Genomic DNA, 22,427 nt, shown 5'->3' with positions numbered 1-22,427 from the left:
CACACACACACACACACACACCCATACATTTAAAAAAATTTTTTTTAAAAGCTTTTATTTATTTATTTATTTATTATTTAGAGAGCAAGAGAGCAGGGGGAGGGGCAGAGGAAAAGGGAGAGAGAGAGAGACAGAGAATCTCAGGCAGACTCTGCACTGAGCACGGAGACCCACACAGGGCTTGATTCCACGACCCTGAGATTATGATCTGAGGTGAAATCAAGAACCAGTTGCTTAACCAGCTGAGATAACCAGGTACCCTATACCCATACTTTTAGACTTTTATGAGTATATAGTATATAGTAATCATCTGTAATAACTTGTATTACACTTCAGTGAAAGTTGGATCTATATCATCTCTAAACAAAACCCTTTCCAAACCCCAAAGTACATGGTATTGAATTTCAAAACATTATTCTCTAAAAATGTTAATAACATTGACAAAGTCAAAGTTCTAGAAATCATCATGCTTTGCTATAGGAATTAAGTCATGAGTATGGATGTTCCAAGCCTCTTTATGTGTAGATTATTGCTCATTATTTCAATTAATAGTCACTAAGTGCCTTTCTATGACAAAAACTATGCTAGGAAATAGGGGTAGAAAGATGAGTTAATACAGAGTTTCCAAACTGGGTTTCATCATCAAGGAGTGTCCAAGCCAGGCTTTGCTTATCCAGTAATTGAGTAGCTGGTGGGGGTGGGAGAGAGGGGGAATCACATGTTTCAATTTCTTATCTGTCAAATGAGGATATCTTCACAGAGTTGTTATAAGAATTATTTGAGCCAATACTTGTATAGTGCTTAGGGCAATGTCAGCATATATATGGACTCAATGAATGTTAACCTATACTATATAAAAACTAATATTTTTTAGTACTTTGTTTTACTAATATGTCAATTTTATTATTATACTTTATTATAATTCATGCATGAGTATTCCCACTATCTTCCTGCCCCTATAAGATAATCTATCCTTCCAACTTAAAATCTAGGTTTAAGAATATAAATCTTCCTGGAAATTTATCCCACTTCTGGGCAACAAAGTCTAAGCAATCTTAGTCTGATGGCTGTCTATGAGCCAGAGCCAGAAAGAAGTACAATTCAGAGGTTCACACCAGCACCAAATTCCTTTCAAATACATTACTGTTTTGTTTTGTTTTCTGGGGTTTTTTGCGGGGGCGGGGGGAGGTCTAGTTTTTTTATCTTTCTTACATATGGCTTTTAAGCTAAGTAATATTTGTCAACATATTATAATAAAAAAGATGGTAGCCTTAAATTAAGATTTTAAAAGTTTTAACCTAGTAGACATAGCACTGGTTAAAAGTCAGATTTCGGATTCATATAGGTTTGGCTCTGCAATTTTCTAGCTGTGTGATCCTGGGCAAGCTACCTAACTTTCTGAGTATGAGTTTTTCACCTGCCAAACAGGAGTGATAATAATAATTTCACAGAGTTGTTATGAATATCAAAAGGTGAAAGGTCTATTACTGTACCTATCACACAGTGAACTTTCATTATTGTTATGAAATAACTTGAGAAAATTAGTTGATAACTTTTTTAGTGAAATTACTATATTTGTATTGCCAAAGAACTAATTATAAGTTTATGGACTCACTAAATTTACCTTTGAAGAGCTTTCAAGTATCTGAAGAAAGGAGTGTACTTTTTCAAAATTCAACGTATTGTGCTGAGTAGATCTAATTATTGTAGATACCCTTCTTTTGATAATTTTGAGGCTAAACAGACTGAATACAAGGACCACAGAAATAAAAAGAGTTTTGACACATGGAAATATATTTTTGGGAAAAAAAATATTGCTCTAGAATTGTTAAGTATTTTGCTTTAATTCTAGTAACTATGCCAGTAAGGAAATAATTTTTAGTGTCTTGTGTAATAATTTCAAGTAATATAATTTTTTGATTAATTTTCAAATAAATTTCAAAATAGCAATGAAAATGTGGCACCAAATTCGTAAAAACTGAAGTTTGTATTTCTGTCCTTATATTCCTTTTAAAACATCAGATATTTTAAAAGTTAGCATTTTCAGAAAGTTAAAAATTCATAAAAACTAAAAAACCTAAAATGAAATATAAAATGTCAGTAAGTTTTTGTATCATAGGCATTATTTTTAATCTTCAGGTGTTCATCAGATATGTCTAGTATTTTTGTTGAAGCCATCTGAACATCCTAATGCTCAGATGGAGAAGTTAATTCTCCATAAACACACTGTTATGACACTCAGTGGAAAGTGTTAATGATAAAGGGGTATGGAAGCACACAGGAAAACCTTCTAACTTAAACTGGGCTGGGGAACAACCAGAGAAGGCTTTTTGGAACAAAGCCTTGAAGAATGAATAAAAGATAACAAGGAAGTAGGGTGGAAGGGAAGGACAGAGGAAAGGAGAGAAAAAGGCAGGGAAGGCATTCCAGAAAAAAATGTATAAAGACCCGAGGAAGCTAGGTTCATTCAAGTAGATATATCTAACAAATTGTTTGCTGTAGATCTAACATGGACCAAAGCTTAGGATTTAGGCTACAACACACATACACATATGTGCGTGTAGGTACACACACACACACACACACACACAGACAGACACTGCTCAACCTCTGGGAAAAACCAACATATAAGGAGCATGTTGAAAAAGAAAACTCACAAAAGACTTTAAGAACAAATATTTAAAGAGCAAAGCCAGGAAAAAGAAATGTATAAAAGCTAAGAGAGGATTTTCAGAAGCAGGGAGAGGACAACAATGTCAAATGCTACTCAAATGTCACCTAAAGTACTGAAAAATACCTATTGCTCAGCAATTAAGTAATTGAAGACCTTAAGGAGAGCAGTTTCAGGCCATCACAGGAGTTAATCTGATTTAGCAGTTTAATGAGTGAATAGGAGGTGGGAGAGTAGGAGGAACTCGATCAAGAACCTTAACTGAAATATTCTTATAGATGAATTACATCTGCAACTTATATACTGATTTTCAGTAAATTCATTCCTGAAGATTTAAGATAGAATTGACATATATTTACATTGTTATATGTCATATATATATAATATACACGAATAAATTATATATATAATTTATTTATATATATACAAATATACACATATACATACATAAGTATATATATGTATTTGTATATATGATATATGACATATAACATAATGTAAATATATGTCAATATATATATAATCAAGTCCTACAAAGTCTATCTTTAAAATATATATATTATATATAATTTATTTATATCTATCTTTAAAATATATATATTACATATATATTTTTTTAAAGATTTTATTTATTTATTTGACAGAGAGAGAGATCACAAGTAGGCAGAGGGAGGCAGACAGAGAGAGGAGGAAGCAGGCTCCCTGCCAAGCAGAAAGCCTGATGTGGGGCTTGATCCCAGTACCTTGGAATCATGACCTGAGCCGAAGGCAGAGGCTTTAACACACTGAGCCACCCAGGCGCCCCATATATATATTTTAAAGGTAGACTTGGTAGGATTTGATGATTAACTGATATCAGGGTACCCACTAAACTTGCATCTTCTTGACCCCCTCCCTCCCATCTAGTAACCAAAGCATAAAAACACATATATTATCTATTCTTTTTACAATGTCAACTGATGACCCCAATTAATTCTACAGGAAAGCACAAAATTACTGCATTGAAATGTCATTTGTACATTTTGGGAATTCAGACAATGTATAATGTGTAGTGTCTTTTTTTATCAAGGAGCCAGTATTGATAGGATGTGAAAGTGGTTAGTAAGTAGGTGACCATACACCTACATTTGCCTGGGACTGTCCAGGATCCTGTTTTCCTGATATAATACTCCCTTCACTTCAAGAGTGTTCTGGTTTGCATAATAAAGCATTTGATCACCTTACCTTTTTGAGGAATTATTATCTCAAGTTACTCTAGTAAGGATTAAATCAGTAAGACACCAGAGAGATTCTTAAGAAAACTTTTAACTATGTAAGAGTTACTATTACTATAGCTACTTAAGAGAATAATAGATTGAAGTGTACAAACCTTTTGGAGATATGGCCATATTGACATTATCACAATGGAAAATCCTGTAAAGAGGCAAAGTTTGTTATTTATGCTTAAAATGCTTTCATCAATATTTATAGATACAATTTTTTGAACATGAATAAAGTCCATGAATAACATGGACTTTATTTATTTATTTCAATATTTTATTTATTTATTTGACTGAGAGAGCACACAGTGGGAGCAGGAACTGCAGGCTCTCCACTAAGCAAGGAGCCCAACACAATGCAGGGCTTGATCCCACAACTCTGGGATCATGACTTAAGCCAAAGGCAGATGCTTAATAACCAATTAAGTCACCCAGGTGCCCAATACATCGTTCTTTTTAGAAAGCCTATTTTTAAAAATAATTTAGTTATTAGTTTCATTTTAGTGTATTTTGAATATTTATTTTGATGAAAAGAGGACTGAAATAGTAAACTAGTATTTGAAATCAAGGTTACAATTTCACAATCAAGAAACTTATAACAGGTAAAATGTTTAACATACTAATTAAAATCCAAAGTTAAAATAACTTTCTTCTTTGGTATTAAAATTAAAATTATTACTTATAATTTTAGATAATTAAGTACTAAAATTAGAAGTATTTTACTTTATTTTATCTTAATTTCAGTAATAGTTAACATACAGTGTTATATTACTTTCAGGTGTACAATATAGTGATTCAACACTTCCATATATTACCCAGTGCTCCTCATGACAAATGCACTCCTTAATCCCCATCCTTTATTTCATCCAACCTCCCACTTCCTCTTCCCCTGACTGGCCATCAGTTTGTTCTCTATAGTTAGTTAAGAGTCTGTTTCTTGATTTCTCTCTCTCTCTTTTTTTTCCTTTGTTTTTTTTGTTTTGTTTCTTAAATTCCACACATGAATGGAATCATATGTTGTCTTTCTCTGCCTGACTTATTTCACTTAGCATTATATTCTCTAGCTCCACCCATGTAGCATGTAGTTGCAAATGGCAAATTTTCATTCTATTGATCTGCCTTTCATTGCTTTAATTTGCAGGGGCCAGCCACAGAACCTAAAAAGTAGAGGAAAAGATTTTCCTCCCCACCAAATATACAATAGAGTATTATTCAGCCTTAAAAACAAAGGAAATTCTGATTCATATTATAACATGGATGAATCTTAAGAACATTATGCTAAATAAAATAAACTAGTCACAAAAAGACAAACACTGTATGATTCCATTTATATGAAGTATATAGAGTAGTCAAATTTGTAGAAACAGAAAGAATGGTGGTTGCCAGGACCTGTGAAAAGGGGGAAATGAGGAGTTGTTTGATGGGTATAGAGTTTTAGTTTTGCAAGTTTGAATAAGTTCTGGATATTGGTTACATAATCATATAGACAAATAATACTTCTGATCTTAGAAATGCTTAAGATGGGAAATTTTATATTATGTGATTTTTATCAAAATAAAAAAATTCATAAAAGGAAGTGATATTAAAATAAGATACTTTAGGGGCACCTGGGTGGCTCAGTTGTTAAGCATCTGCCTTCAGCTCAGGTCATGATCCCGGAGTCCTGGGATCAAGCCCCACATCAGGCTCCCAGCTTGGTGGGAAGCCTGCTTCTCCCTCTCCCTCCTCCCCTCCTTGTGTTTTCTCTCTCACTGTCTCTCTCTGTCAAATAAATAAATAAAATCTTTAAAAAAATAAGATACTTTATCTAATTTTTATAATTATATATAATTTCTAATACTTACCTACACTGCTGAGAAACATAGTAAGATACAGAATCCTAATTGATATCCATCGGCTCTTATAATGCTCTTCAGTTTCTATAATATCCCATTCTCTAGGATTAAAGAAGAAAAAAGTAGTATAATGTTATCTCATTATGTATAAAACTTTCTCTGGCATAATATAATTTTCTTTCTTCTAAAGTAATTAAAAAAATAGGACAGAGGTGTAATTTACTAATATTGGTTTCTGCTGTACTAATTATTTATGAATAAGTATTATTTCTTTGAATTTCCATGGATTATATTAATGCATCACTACACACAGAAACTTGGGAGACATGAGGTAGCTTAAAAGGGTAACATTTTGTCAACTTAATTATTTTGCTACTGTTGACCTGCTACAAATTGAGTGTTGGAATTTGTTAAAGTAACAAATTAAATAAAGTATATCAAAATAAACTAGCTACAACAACTAGATCTCCTATGGATGGGATACACAACTACTACATATTTTAAAAAATTAATTACTGTCATCATTATGACATGTTCTATTTGATGATAGTAAAGTGACTTTGCTGCAGGAAGCTATTTTGGCTGGATGCTTTGAGCAAAATTAATGTAGAAGTGACACCAGAAAAGTGTGATGTGACATTCCTAGGTCTGGGACCTCTTGAACACTTGGCTTTGCTCCAACATGGGTTACCAGACAAGTTCTATTTGTCGACTAAAGAGTCCAACGTCCCTCTAGACTAGGGTTGATCTTTCATATAAGCATGTGACACACTCCAGGCAAGCATATTAAGCATACATCCTGCTCCAGTCAGGTGATACATGAGGGTGTATATGGATTCACTACCTTTTTACATTCACATACAGAAAAAGTTAACAAATTTACCTTAATATGAGCCTTGTATTTTCAAATAATTAAGACAAGCACAATAGACAAAATGCCTTATGTTCCAAAGTTATTTTCTAAAATAGACCTTAGAACTATCAAATAGCCATACCACCCTGAGATTATGACCTGAACTGAAATCAAGGGTTGGGGGCTTAAAATGAACTACTGGGACTTCACCAAGATAAAAAGATTTTGCACAGCAAAGGACACAGTCAACAAAACCAAAAGACAACCAACAAAATGGGAGAAGATATTTGCAAATGTCTTATCAGATAAAGGGCTAATATCCAAAACCTATAAAGAATTTATCAAACTCAATACCCAAAGAACAAATAATCCAATCAAGAAATGGGCAGAAGACATGAACGACATTTCTTAAAGAAGACAAATGGCCAACAGACACATGAAAAAATGCTTACCATCACTCAGCATCATGGAAATACAAATCAAAACCACAATGAGAAACCACCTCACATCAATCAGAATGGATAAAATAAGCAAGTAAGGAAATGACAGGTGTTGGTGAGTATGCAAAGAAAGGGGAACCCTCTTACATTGCTGGTGAGAAAGCGAGCTGGTGCAGCCACTCTGTAAAACAGTATGGAGGTTCCTCAAAAAGTTGAAAACAGAGCTACCCTATGACCCAGCAATTGCACTACTGGGTATTTATCCAAAGATACAAATGTAGTGATCCAAGGGGGCCCCTGCACCCCAATATTTATAGCAGCTATGTCCACAGTAGCCAAACTATGGAAAGAAACCAGATGTCCATTAACAAATGAATGGATGAATAAGATGTAGTAAGAGATTCTTAATCACAGGAAATAAACTGAAGGTTGCTGAAGGGGAGGGGGATGTGGTGATGGGGCAACTGGGTGATGGAAAATTTTTTTTAAAGATTTTATCTATTTGACAAGAGAGAGAGACAGTGAGAGGAACACAAGCCAGGGGAGTGGGAAAGGGAAAAGATGGCTTCTGAGCAGGGAACCGGACGCAGGCCTGATCCCAGGACCCCGGGGATCAGGACCCAAGCCAAAGGTAGATGCTTAAGGACTGACCCACCCAGGCACTCCCGGTGGTAGAAGGCCTTAATTAACTCAGCTACCCAGGTGCCCCAAGTTACCATTTTTATTATATTTTCTTAATTGTGATGATTCAACCAACCATGTCACATGGCTAAGATTGAGTATTCTGAAGGTTTCTTTCTTGTATCAAAGAGGCATAAGAAAGAATCCCACACTTCCAAGATAATTTGTCGAACTTGTAACTTAAAAACTAGAAAGAATACACAAAATCCTGGGGGGAATTTGTCACCAAAATAAGTCAGATAAAATTTAACAGGAATAAGCAAAACGTGCCAAATTTAGGTTCAATAGATCATGATTTAATACAAGGAGATTTGGGTAAACAGCAGTACTTTTATTTTCAAAAAATGACTCTGGATCTACTGAGGGAAAAATAAAACTACGTATTTACCAGAGAGAGCATTTGTGAATTACTGGAGAGCAAAAAATAGCCCATATTCAAAGAAGGTAAGAGAAAAAAGTGTGTGCTCACTGACAGAATAATGCAATGGTGTTACAGTATAAAATTTAGAAGACAAAAATAAATTGAGAATATTCTATAAGGATACACTCTATAAGACCAGAGGTCCTAATAATATCTGTATTACAGAAATTACACTGAAGTTGCAAAGAAAAATTTTAAGCACCTATTAACCTTTTAGGATATTCTAAAAGAGGGATCAGCGAACTACAGTATTTAGTCCAAATCCAACCTATCACCTGTTTCTAGATCACCAGTTTCTACCGGAGAATAGATTTTACAGATGAATATCTGTGGGCAACTTGTTAGAAAACATCAGCTTTTAACTCTAGTTAAGCAAAATGTCACCCTTGAGAAAGAAATTCTATTCCTCTTATGGATTTGTATTGCAAAAAATTTTATTCACTTATATTTTAAATTTCATTACTAGAATTTTTTTGAGAATATTTTTTCTTTCTTGTTATCTAAGTACCTAAATAATATCTTTGGTTTTGCCTCTTGTCCTGCAAATACTAAAATATTTACCATCTGGGCCTTTACAGAAAAAATTTGTCAATACCTTGTTCTCTTAAACACTACAGATGGGGTCACGAGATCAGTATATGAAAATTAACCTTCTTAGTGAAGAAAAGTTGGTGGTAAACTAGGCTGAAATTTCTACAATTTACTCATAGGGAAAAGGGCTTTCCAATTAGTTATATATATGTTCAAGTTACTAAGGAATCTATGTTTTAAAAGACAGCTTACTTCAATTTTTTGTAGTAAAAATAAAATAAAATAAAATAAAAGACAGCTTACTGAATTATCCTCAAAATAAACCCTTATTAAAAAAATACACCCTTATTTTTAAAATGCTAAATCTAGAATCTCAATCAAATATTGTTTATGGACAGAACATCTGAATTTAGATGCATCCTAATGAGCCTCAATCACTCAGACGTAACAGAAACATAAGAGTATATAACAGTAAGAAGTAGATTTATTTGGACACAGTGACAGAATATATACTGTAAGACCACATCTAACTATTAATTCAAGGATCCTGAATCTATCTGAAAAATAGCCAAGAACCAGGTAGAAGCAAAAAGAACTTTGAGAAACCCAAATGTCACAAAATCTATGCGCTGAAGCATATGCACTTGACTAAGAGACATGGTTAGTCCTTAGTCATAGCTTCCATGTTCTAACTGCACATAAAACTACTAAGTTTAGAAATGGCTTTCAAAGCAGCGGGGAACTAGAAATCTCAAAAGCTGGGAGAAGAGAGGTTGCTGACAGTAGCAAAAACAAGAGCTGTCAATACATAACAAATCCATGATGAGAATAGTCTGCTAGCAACAGAACAGGTAGAAAAACTAAAAAGCAGACATAAAACTTTGAACGTGTAGCAAGTATAGAGTAAATTAGTAAGAAAGTAGTGTAAAAGGTGCCTTTGTGGCTCAGTAGGTTAAGCATCTGCTTCCAGCTCTGGGCGTCCTACATGGAGTTCCCTGCTCCGTTGGAGTCTGCTTCTCCATCTGCCCTTCACCCAGCTCATGCTCCATCAAATAAGTAAATAAAATCTCAAAAAAAAAAAAAAAAGTGGTGTAAAATAAACTAGTATAGAAACAAACAGTCCAAAATGTCTCAATAGCCCTGAGTACATTCTTCTATTATAGAATAGGATTGATAATAATTGTACTGATCTCAAGGTAAAATGTACATAAAATCGCAATACATACATTCCGTTCAATAAATTGGAGACCAGGGAAATACACTGTCCAGAGAGTTTCAAACAAAGTCGTTACAATCAAAGTTTAGTTCTTAAGAAAGACAAATGTGCAAAAATTCACATGGTCGTTGACAGAAGAACTGCGTATTTATTAATTTTCTTGATAAATTATGTTTCAAACAAAATACTGAATTCCGTTTTCCGAAAGACAAAAATACTTAATTGCATAGTAAGAGACAAAGCGAACAATTCTGAATCACTGTCCATAAAGTAGGATCAAAACAACCAGAAATAAAGGGTCGAACCACAGTTCATCCTTATATGCTAAGAAATTAGTCTTCATATATTTGTCATAGAAGAAAGCTGTGCTCGTTTTATACAGGTTTACTTGCTAACGAAGTATCAAAAAGCACGCTATTAAGCCAATACTAAGGTTTCTTCAAGTATCGATTAAAACCATCATTTTAGAGCTTTCGTGAAACGTGTAAAAGTGATGAGCTCCGTAGAGGAATGGAGAATGTGGTGGCTTAATGCTGCAACGCTGTTGGGAGTGAAGGGGTTCAGGGGCAGTGCGAATTTCTCCAACACCTTCAACAGAGCTCGCCGGCTCGTCGCGACGCGCCGCCGAATTTCTTTCCTCTGCAGCAGGAGCATTACATCACCCGGTCTCGCGCGAACGGCCACGGCCCCGGCCACCCTGAAACCTACGTTCGACCCCGTGAGGCTGACGCCGGGGAAGGCGCCAGTCCCAAGAGCGTAGGAAGGTGAGGGGGCCTTCCCCCAACATCCGCTCACCTGCTTCCGGGTGTGCGGTCGCCTAAAAGCGGCTCCTGCTCGGCCTCGATCCCCAGGCCCGCCATAGTTACATCGCCCGCAAGGCGGTATGAGGACAACTCTCGCGACACGTCCTGCTCCCTCCCATCCCACTCGTCCAAGCTGTCAAAACAAGCCAGCAAGTGCGCGTGCGTACCCAGCACCTAGAAGTGGGCGGAGCGGCCCGAGGTCAGAGAGGGAGTCACGGGGGAGTCGCGACCGCGCCGGGCGGGAAGAGGTCAGGGGTGGGGCCCTGTGTCCTAGTCGTCCTCCTGGGGTTCGCGTTTCTCCGCCAACCCGGACTGCTTGAGAGAGCCGGGGAGGGTTCAGGGCGTGCCTAAACGGCTACCCCGCCCCGGGCTCGTCCCTCTCATTAGACTTGGCTGTCTGGGCATTTTATTCTTGGGTTCCTGGAAAGATTCCTGCCACTGCATTTGTGGCTCCGACGGAAGGCCAGTCTTGGGAGCCACGGGAAGGACAGCGCCAGCAGGCTCGGCTGGCAGGACAGCAGGCACCCTAAGAACGGCCGGTTCGGTAAGTAAGTAGCCGGTCTGGGCCGCGCTCCGGGAGCCTCTCGACACACTGCGTACGTGCCAGGAAGCAGGGACTCGCAAGGCTTGGCGGGAGACGCGGGGGTCCCAGGCGCTGGACAAAGCGGGGCTTTAGGGCACGTTTTGGCCGACCCGGGTGAGTTAGGCTGGCTGGCAGTCTCCTATCTCGGTGGAAGGTGGAATTGTCTTGGCGCTGTTGTCTATAAAGGCTAACTACCCTCCCTGTAGTGCCTTGTTAGGGCCTTGATGGGGGCTTTGAAGATGGGGTGCTGATCCTCAGATCGACATTTCACTGTCTCCAGCGCCTACTGGGGGATTCAGTCTTGCAAGATATCACTAGCAGACCCTGCTGCTGCAACCTAGAGGTTAGAAAAGGCCCAGCACCAGTTTAGCAATGATCAGCTCCTTTTATCACGAAGAAGATGACTTTTTTGTTTTTTTTTTTTTTAGAAAACAGGGGTGTTCTGTTTTGTTTTGTTTCGGTAGATCTTGATGCTGTCTCTTTCCTGGTGCTTACATATTAACATTTTACTTCTACAAGTAGACTTGTAAGGTATTTGGTAGCAGTAGTCATTATGAATGTCATAATTGCTTTATTAGTGCTAGTACATTCTCATGTGATTTCATTTGATTACAGCTGTCCTATGAGATAGGTAAAGCAGACACATTTCTATTTTATAGAGAACTAAGATTCAGAGAAGTTGACAATTTACCCAATCACTTGGAGTGAAGAAAGTGGCAGAGTTGGGACTCAATTCAGTTCTTTCAACTAATATTTATAAGCAGTTACCTATGCCAGACCCTGTATTAGTTATCTGTTGTGTAGTATATGCCATCACTTCTAACCTTTGTCTTGTTTGTGACCTTCTTCTGTTCATTCTGTCAGGCACATTCCACTCATGAGCAGCTAAACTTGAAATTTGTTTTCTATTAGTTGAGAACTATTTTCTTAATCCAGACGATATTTTGTGCATGGATTCAGTTTTGCAAATTTGTTTGCAACAGTTCAAAAACTTATCAGAAACCTATGACTGGTTCCAAGAAGGTATATAGGTTAAAAAATTAATATTTTTTGCCATAACATTGATTTAATGTATCATTGATTTCTTTTCTAATCCCTGAAGTCTAGCACAGTGTGTGTGTGTGTGTGTGTGTGTTGGAATTGTGTAAGCATAGAAAGAAAGTGAAAGCGTGAAGAATAGTTAATTTTCGTGGTCAACACCACGAATAAATAACAGAGCAAAAATCCAAGAAATACAGGACTCCTGAATATAAAGCCTGTGCTTTTTCACAGCAGCCTTCCTATAAAAAGAATTTTAAGAAGAATCTTTTCCTGAACCTTTAAAATAAATCAAAACAGGTGACCAATTTTTATATAAATTGAATAATTTGCTACTGTATGTATAGTAGGCCAGGTATTATTCCCCTTTTATAGATTAAGGTGGCAATCAAGGTCACATTGCTAGTGAAGGAACCCAGGTCTTCTGACACTGCTATTTTCCATTGCTACCTCCAAGTGATGACTTTAGACCGCAAAAGTACATGGAATGAGTGTGTGTCAAACTGGTGAAATCTAAATAAGCTCTATGTATTGTACCATAGGAAAAAAAGAAAGAAAAAAAACATTATTTCTTAGGAACAGTCCATCCAAACACAGTAAACGTTTAAGAAATCTTTTAAAAATCTTAATTACTTTCTTTAAATCCCGTGGAAAAGAAGAGCTAAATTTGAAAAAAGATTAGATTATTTGCTGAATGTTTCACATAAGGGTGTGAGACAATCACCTGTTTGAATTTCCTTAGATGACTGCTTAGAATAGATAGCCACCCCTCAAAACAAATGAACAAATAAACTTCCTATTTATGTATCAACTTTATGAGGATAAAAATCCAGAAAAAAATAGGATTTTAATGTTTAAATGCTGAAGTATTAGAGTGATAAGAGATAAAAGTACTATATGTCATATAGACACTGAGTGCCACTTCAGCAATAGAGCTCATTTCTAGGAAAGATTCATTTGTTGGCACTGTAATAGAACTTCTACTTTTGTAGAAGTTTGTTTTTGTAGAAGTACTTTGAGTTTTCCTTTAGCATTGCCTATATAAAAATGAAGATGGTAATTGTATCAGTTTGGCTTGACACACATACTTAAAAAATGGGTCTGTCTTTGCAGAATTCACTGGTCAATCCAGCCAGATGTAGGAGCTTTAGGTTTCTGATGTGACTGTAAATGGTGCCTCTTTTTGGTGAACTGGAGTTATCTTTACCCTGGACTTATATTATCTCTTCATGGTGACACTAGATAGCAGTTAGCCTTACCTAGACTTAGGTGTTTAGACCATCCCAGAAATCTAGACCTTAATATTGTTCTTGGGACTGAAGTGGGATTTAAGAAGTTCTTTGTAATCCTAAATGCCATAACCAATCTTGAAGCAAGTTATGTGTATTTTTGATTTGCTTTCTATAAATTATTGGTCAGTAGTTTACTACGGGTAAGTAAAACAAGGAATATGCTCACTCTAGATTTGGAGAGCTGATTGTTATGGCCTATATCATATGGAATTAAAGTGATTTGGAAAGCTTTTCTGGTATAGGGTTGAAAATGAGAAATAACAACTTAGGCATATAATAAACATGCTACCTTATAAAATATTTGAAGAGTTCATTGTTCTTAGGTCTTTTCCTGCTTCTCTTAAATTTTTTGCTTTTGTATATTTGCCTTTGTTTACCATCTTAGAAGAATATTGGATAGAAAAATGGGATGTCTCTTGAACAGTGTTCTTTTTACTGTAAAATACAAGTGTTGGAATTCTGGGGTTATTCGTTTATTTATTTTTTTAAGAAGATTTTTTTTTTTTTTTAATATATTTGACACAGAGAGAGCACAAGCAGGGGGAGCAGCACGCAGAGGGAGAGGGAGAAGCAGGCTTCCTACTGAGCAAGGAGCCTGATGCGGGACTTGATCCCAGGACCCTGGGATCATGACTTGAGCTGAAGGCAGTGGCTTAACTGACTGAGCCACCAAGGTAGTTGGCTGCTCCCTTACTGGAGCGTAATTTTGGAGTTTTTTATTGCTAATGTGGAATCTGCTATTGATGCTGTATATGTTATAAAGGAAGACATTAACCCCCATCCTTTCCAGCCATTAAAGAGAAAATAAATAGCCCATGATGATGATATGTTATATGGCAAAATTGGTGAGATGACACTCCCGTGGTTACATTAAGTTATATTTTACTCTCAGTCTCACTGTCCTCCTGGCTTTGAAGAGGCAAGCTGCTCTTTTGTAAATTTCCTAGGGAGAGAACCATGTGGTAGGGAACCATGGATAGCCCCTAAGAGCTGAGGTTGGCCTCTGGCTGACAAAGAGCAAAATACTGAAACTCTCAGTCCTCTAGCTATGAATAAATGAATTCTGCTAACAAACTGAATGGTCTTGTAAGCAAGTTTTTCTCCAGTCAAGCTTCCAGATGAGAGCACAAACAGCCCACACCTAGATTAAAGCTAGATGAGACTCTAAAGCAGAAAACATAGGTAGGCTGGGTTCTTGGAAACTAATCCTCAAGAAAGGGGAAGTAAGAGGATGGGGGAAACCAATTAAAGAGATCTGTTCTTCAAATTCTTCTATTTAAAGGCATTAGTGAGGTCTTCAAATATTTAAATTATGCTGTAGCATTCTTTTAGGAGACTAATACAGGCTTTGAGTTCTATTCTTAGATCAGTGGGATAGTGAACTGTTTGTGCTTACTGATTAACTCCAGTTTCTAAATTTTTCCATTTTTTTATTATAAAATACGTATCATATAAAATTTACCATCTTAACGATTTTTAGATGTACAGTTCAGTGTATTAAGTTCAGTCATACTGTTGTGCAGACATTATCGCCATTCATCTATACAACTCTACATCTAGCAAAACCAAAACTCTCTACACATTAGACAATACCCATCCCGTTTTCCTGTCCCCTTAATCCCTGGTAGCCACCATTCTGCTTTCTGCTTATGAATCTGGCTGCTATAGGTCCCTCATAAAAGTAGAATCATACAGTATTTGTTTTTTTGTGACTAGTTTCTTTCACTTAGCATAATGTCCTTAGGGTTCTTCCACATTGTAGCATATGTTAGAATTTCATTCCTTTTTAAGACTGAATAGTATTCTGTTGTATGTATACACCATGTTTTGCTTTTCCATTCATCCATTGATGGACACGTAGGTTTTTTCTATCTTTTAGCTACCAAATTATGAATTTTAAGAAGGCAGACCAAACATAGCTTATTAAATAACTAGTGTTTGTTTTAGGTAGAATACTGATTTTAGGTCTACCTTGTGACGTGTTTAATTCTTTTAAAATCAATATTTACATTTTACCTATACCATTTTATAGGATTGGATAATTTATAATAATGCACTGTTTATAGTTGTATTTTTGCTTTTGTGACATTATTGTGACATGTCTATGATTTATTTGATTTTCTAGCCCAAGGGTCAGCATACTGTGGTCTGTGAGCCAACCTGCCTGCTTTTGTATGGCCCACGAACTAAGAGTAGTTTTTACAGATGAACATTAGTACTCAATTTGGTATTAACATTGAATACCCATTACACAAAGTCCCAAGAAAAAAAAATTTTTTTTATTTTCTTTATTTTTTTTATCAATTTATTTATTTTCAGAAAAACAGTATTCATTATTTTTTTTCACCACACCCAGTGCTCCATGCAAGCCATGCCCTCTATAATACCCACCACCTGGTACCCCAACCACCCACCCCCCCGCCACTTCAAACCCCTCAGATTGCTTTTTTTTTTTTCCCCAATTTATTTATTTTCAGAAAAACAGTATTCATTATTTTTTCACCACACCCAGTGCTCCATGCAAGCTGTGCCCTCTGTAATACTCACCACCTGGTACCCCAACCTCCCACCCCCCCGCCACTTCAAACCCCTCAGATTGTTTTTCAGAGTCCATAGTCTCTCATGGTTCACCTCCCCTTCCAATTTACCCAAAAGCACATACCCTCCCCAATGTCCATAACCCTACCCCCCTTCTCTCAACCCCCCTCTCCCCAGCAACCCACAGTTTGTTTCGTGAGATTAAGAGTCACTTATTGTTTGTCTCCCTCCCTATCCCATCTTGTTTCATGGATTCTTCTCCTACCCACTTAAGCCCCCATGTTGCATTACCACTTCCTCATATCAGGGAGATCATATGATAGTTGTCTTTCTCCGCTTGACTTATTTCGCTAAGCATGATACGCTCTAGTTCCATCCATATTGTCATAAATGGCAAGATTTCGTTTCTTTTGATGGCTGCATAGTATTCCATTGTGTATATATACCACATCTTCTTGATCCATTCATCTGTTGATGGACATCTAGGTTCTTTCCATAGTTTGGCTATTGTGGACATTGCTGCTATAAACATTCGGGTGCACGTGCCCCTTTGGATCACTACGTTTGTATCTTTAGGGTAAATACCCAGTAGTGCAATTGCTGGGTCATAGGGCAGTTCTATTTTCAACATTTTGAGGAACCTCCATGCTGTTTTCCAGAGTGGTTGCACCAGCTTGCATTCCCACCAACAGTGTAGGAGGGTTCCCCTTTCTCCGCATCCTCACCAGCATCTGTCATTTCCTGACTTGTTGATTTTAGTCATTCTGACTGGTGTGAAGTGATATCTCATGAAAAAGTGCTCCATATCACTCGGCATCAGGGAAATACAAATCAAAACCTCAGATTGTTTTTCAGAGTCCATAGTCTCTCATGGTTCACCTCCCCTTCCAATTTACCCAAATTCCCTTCTCCTCTCTAACGCCCCTTGTCCTCCATGCTATTTGTTATGCTCCACAAATAAGTGAAACCATATGATAATTGACTCTCTCTGCTTCACTTATTTCACTCAGCATAATCTCTTCCAGTCTTGTCCATGTTGCTACAAAAGTTGGGTATTCATCCTTTCTGATGGAGGCATAATACTCCATAGTGTATATGGACCACATCTTCCTTATCCATTCATCCGTTGAAGGGCATCTTGGTTCTTTCCGTAGTTTGGCGACCGTGGCCATTGCTGCTATAAACATTGGGGTACAGATGGCCCTTCTTTTCACGACATCTGTATCTTTGGGGTAAATACCCAGGAGTGCAATTGCAGGGTCATAGGGAAGCTCTATTTTTAATTTCTTGAGGAATCTCCACACTGTTCTCCAAAGAGGCTGCACCAATTTGCATTCCCACCAACAGTGTAAGAGGGTTCCTGTTTCTCCACATCCTCTCCAACACATGTTGTTTCCTGTTTTGTTAATTTTGGCCATTCTAACTGGTGTAAGGTGATATCTCAATGTAGTTTTAATTTGAATCTCCCTGAGGGCTAATGATGATGAACATTTTTTCATGAGCAAATAATCCTAAAATTTGTATGGAGTCAGAAGAGACCCCGAATCGCTAAGGAAATGTTGAAAAACAAAAATAAAGCTGGCGGCATCACGTTACCTGATTTCAAGCTTTATTACAAAGCTGTGATCACCAAGACAGCATGGTACTGGCATAAAAACAGACACATAGACCAGTGGAACAGAGTAGAGAGCCCAGATATGGACCCTCTACTCTATGGTCAATTAATCTTCGACAAAACAGGAAAAAATATACAGTGGAAAAAAGACAGTCTCTTCAATAAATGGTGCTGGGAAAACTGGACAGCTATATGTAGAAGAATGAAACTCGACCAAGAAAAAAATTTTACTTCTCTCATTTCTAGACCTGTATTATAAAAGATTGCTTATTATTATATTTGAATTTCCTCAGTTAAAAATTATGTGAATATTAGTTTTCTTTGGGGCACCTGGGTGGCTCAGTGGGTTAAAGCCTCTGCCTTCAGCTCAGGTCATGATCCCAGGGTGCTGGGATCGAGCCCCGCATCGGGGTCTCTGCTCAGCAGGGAGCCTGCTTCCACCTCTGTCTCTATCTGCCTGCCTCTCTGCTTACTTGTGATCTCTGCCTGTCAAATAAATAAATAAAATCTTAAAAAAAAATTAGTGAATATTAGTTTTCTTTTTTATAATTTTTATGTACCTACATAATACCTTTGATTTTACCTCTTGCTTTGCAAGGCCTATAATATTTACTATCTAACCCTTTATAGATAAGTTTGCAGTATCTCTCCTCTGTTCTATTTATAACATTGTTCTTTTGAGATACTATTTTTAAACCTGTTACAACAGACACTAAGATTTTATGTTTATGTCATTTACTTAATATTTTTCCATGCAGAATTCTATGAGGTATCATTTTGTAATTGGATTTATTTAGTACAGATTTTTCTAAAAAATATTCTTTAGCTTTTTTTCATTTTCAGATCATTATTTTCTCTAAAAAAGGTGTATCATTAAAGATATCTTAGAAAAATGTTAATCAAATTAAAAAAGGCAGGCTTATAAAAATCCTTAGGATAATAGATTAGGGAGTATAATCCTGAAAGTTGGTAACATGCATGGAACTTTTTCACTCTATGACTTATGATCTTGGGTTTCTGATATGGCTTAGCTTGTAAGAATTTGGAGAAATGGTATGGCATGGTGGAGAGATGCATATTCCATCACAGAGGAATAAATCTCCCCTAAGAATTTGATACACTCATTCCTGGAATGTAATTCTAGTACAAAAGTTGTGGGATTGAAGGAGAAAATCTAGAATAAACTGTTTCTTATGAAATAGGAATATTCATCCAAAGAAAAGGTATAAGGAAAAAAGAGTCCTATCCAAATAAATAATTTGTTAGCTTTGTAACATGCTTCATAAAAATACTTAAAGGATAGAATAAAATATTAATGGAGGAAACAAAACTCTGGATGGAAAAACTAAAAAATAATAAGTGTTACTAAATTAATATATGGATTGTACACACTATTGGTTATATTATAAAAAGGATATTTTATAAGTTATGATAAACATAAATGGGATGTATATGGAAAACTCATTGTAGACATTTGAACACTAAAACAACATTTATAAGAGCTGCTTGAAAGGTCTTTTAAAAATGGGATATAGGTTTTAGAACTAGATCTAAGTTTATAGATGATTTCTAGATTTCTTTTTAAAGATTGTTTATTTATTTATTTGAGAGAGAGATTGAAAGCACAAGCACGGGTTAGGTGCAGAGGGAGAGGGAAAAGCAAACTTCCCATTGAGCAGGGAGCCCAATGTGGGGCTCCATCCCAGGACCCAGAGATCATGACCTGAGCTGAAGGCAGACACTTAACCCATTGAGCCCCCAGGCACCCTGAAGACCTCTAGATTTAAAAAATAGGAGTTAGTTGGGTCATCTGGGTGGCTCAGTCAATTAAGCATCCCACTCTTGATTTCTGCTCCAGTCATGATCTCGGGGTCCTAGGATCAAGCCCTGCTTGGAGCTCTGCTCTCAGCAGAGAGTCTGCTTAAGATTCTCTCTCTTCCTGTCCCTTTGCCCACTGTCCTCTCCCAGGCCCCATGCTTGATAACCTGAGATTACTTTCCTTAAGATTACCAAAAAAGGGGTGCCTGGGTGGCTCAGTGGGTTAAGCCGCTGCCTTCGGCTCAGGTCATGATCTTAGGGTCCTGGGATCGAGTCCCGTATCGGGCTCCCTGCTCAGCGGGGAGCCTGCTTCCCTCTCTCTCTCTCTGCCTGCCTCTCCATCTACTTGTGATTTCTCTCTGTCAAATAAATAAATAAAATCTTTAAAAAAAAAAAAAAGATTACCAAAAAAGGGGAAATTCCATAAGTTGCTGTATGGCCTCACCTTGCCCTCAAATTGTGGCCTCCTACCACTGTCTTGTGGCAGTCTTCGCTTTGCTGTCCTGCAGGCCACTTCCTTGCAGTGTATTCAGTAAACTTTTACCCCCATTATTCTGCCTTGGATGAATTCTTTTAGCACTTGTGCCCCCAGCCTCCATCTGATTGGATTACTCCTAATCATTTGATTAGGAGACCCACGATATGGATAATCAGTAATATTGTTGCTCTCAGTTGTAGGTATAGCACTTGCATTTGCAAAGTGCTGTTTAAATGCTTCATAAATAGTAACTCATTTACTTCTCATACCAATCCTAAGGGATATGTACTGTTATTATCCCCATTTTACAGATGACTCACAGAAAGGATAAGTAACTTGCTCAAAGTCACATGGTAGAGGTGGGCATTATGACGTATTGAACCTTAAATATATCTCTTTCAAATTTATATACACTCAAATATAAGACAATTAAATGTAAATAATTTTTTTAAAAATGGAAAATCAAAACCAGAAATCTAAAAGAATTAAACCCAAAAGGTATCATAGTAATAAATATAAATGGTCTAAGCTCATTTGTTAGTAGAAAAAAATGAGACAGTCCTATAAATCAGCAGGGTGCAGGACAACATTGGAAAAAGACAAATAATGAAGGTGGTCTCTTTTGTGTTTAAAAACAAACACAGCAAAACTCTTAAAATATGTGTACATGTGTGAGTGGATAGAGGTCACAGGTATACAGCATTAAATATAGTGTTTACCTTTTAGGAGGAGAGAAAACTTAGTAGAAATAAAGAAGAGAGATTTCTCATCTTTACTCTATGTATATATTTTTGAAAGATTATGTATTTGAGAGAGAGTGGGAGCAGGGAGAGAGGGAGAGGGGGAGAGAGAGAGAATCTTAAGCAGACTTCGTGCTGAGCATGGAGCCAGTTGTGGGGCTCAGTCCCACAACCCCAAGATCATGACCTGAGCTGGAACCAAGAGTTGGATGCTCAACAAACTGAGTCAACCAGGTGCTCCTACACTACATATTTTTATGTTGTTAATTACTGCCAAAAATATGTAATGTAACTAGTAAGTTTTTTTTAAAGTTTGTGTAGGTAAGTAAACAGTGTCAATAAGATAAGATTCCAAACTGTTAGCACTAAATGTCTCTGAAAAGTAGAATTGGAAGTAATGGAAACAAGATTATTCTTCCTTTTTTACTATACCTACTTCCATATTGTTTGAATTTTAAAATGTTATAGTGAACATCTAAATTAGCAAATAAAGAAGAGACATAATCACTTCTCTTGAATTTCCTCTTACATAAATTATTTGTTCCTGTCCTTTACCTTTACCTACAAAATAGATAGTTCTTACAGATTTCATTGGAACATCGTCCATTAGTAGACACAAGGAAGTATATGATTTTAATTAGATTAGCAGTTTAAAGTCGTGGCCGCATCTTATTATTATATGGTATTGCCTTAAATGTTACCTCTTTGGTTAAGTGGGACATTTTTCGACTGTCAGAGGAGGCTTCTGGTATTTATCACATTCTCTTGTTATATTATCATTATAGTATTGTCATCATCTATCTACTCTTTGCTTATTTTTTTTTTTAGTAATTTGTTTTCCTCCACTAAAATATAAGATCTGTGAGATGAACAGTGTGCCTCGATCATCTTTTAACACATGCCCTAAAATAATTCTTGGCATATGTAAGCATTTAATAAATACCTTTTGCTTAAATGAAAAAAAAAGTAAAAGTAATATTCTTGGGGCACCTGGGTGGCTCAGTGGGTTAAAGCCTCTGCCTTCAGCTCGGGTCATGATCCCAGGGGCCTGGGATCAAGCCCCGCATCAGGCTCTCTGCTCAGCAGGAAGCCTGCTTCCCCCTCTCTCTCTGCCTGCTTGTGATCTCTGTCACATAAATAAATAATTTTTTTTAAAGTAATATTCTTAAAAAGTTCGGAAACTTAAATTTGTGTTAGGCCATCCTAGAATGGTTTAGCTTTGGGGAACTAATTGATGATAATTCATTGTAGTCTAGTAATCAGAATACTAGTTTATTTATTTATGATGGTATATATAAATAGTATAAACAAAGCTGGATATACATTATGGGTTATTTTCTTTTGCATGATTATGCCAAAACCAAATTTTTATCAAGAATGAAAATTGAAAAAAAAAAAGAATGAAAATTGAATAACACATGAATTAGGAGAAAGAGAATTAGGAGAAAGAGAGTTGGGTGGTATTAAAAAATGCTAAATACTATAGATTATATTGCTGAACAAGTACCTTATCTAGTAAATGTTTGTTCATGATCCTGAGAGTTGTGAGAGGCAATATGAAGGATTTGGTTTTGCTGGTCCAGTCATAAAAATAAAGTGCCGGCCCATTTGGATG

The 22,427-nt window shown here is 36.7% G+C and overlaps 2 protein-coding genes across 5 annotated transcripts in view; one reads left to right on the top strand and one right to left on the bottom strand.

The window, feature by feature from the left end:
- The window catches only part of MFSD8 (major facilitator superfamily domain containing 8), a 33,240-nt gene extending 22,414 nt beyond the window's left edge, over positions 1–10,826 (bottom strand). The window contains exons 1-4 of one of the 3 annotated variants that reach the window (XM_044224007.1): positions 10,703–10,764; positions 9,918–10,611; positions 5,775–5,866; positions 4,041–4,084 (exon numbers count right to left, since the gene is read on the bottom strand). In XM_044224007.1, coding sequence (XP_044079942.1) covers positions 4,041–4,084; positions 5,775–5,793 — 63 coding nt within the window. In that variant the 5' untranslated portion in view covers positions 5,794–5,866; positions 9,918–10,611; positions 10,703–10,764. The other 2 variants (XM_044224005.1, XM_044224006.1) reach the window with 2 other exon arrangements.
- Positions 10,827–10,911: 85 nt separating this feature from the next.
- Positions 10,912–22,427, top strand: part of ABHD18 (abhydrolase domain containing 18) — a 52,973-nt gene continuing 41,457 nt past the window's right edge. Inside the window, exon 1 of one of the 2 annotated variants that reach the window (XM_044224002.1) lies at positions 10,912–11,254. The gene's annotated coding sequence lies outside the window, so the exon portion shown is untranslated. Of the gene's footprint in view, positions 11,255–14,273; positions 14,298–22,427 lie in introns of those variants that run through there. The other variant, XM_044224003.1, reaches the window with a different exon arrangement.

This window comes from Neovison vison, chromosome 11, assembly GCF_020171115.1.
Source record: "Neovison vison isolate M4711 chromosome 11, ASM_NN_V1, whole genome shotgun sequence".
Taxonomy (NCBI): domain Eukaryota; kingdom Metazoa; phylum Chordata; class Mammalia; order Carnivora; family Mustelidae; genus Neogale; species Neogale vison.
Note: the sequence above shows the minus strand (reverse complement) of the source record. Positions and strands in the feature narration are given on the sequence as shown.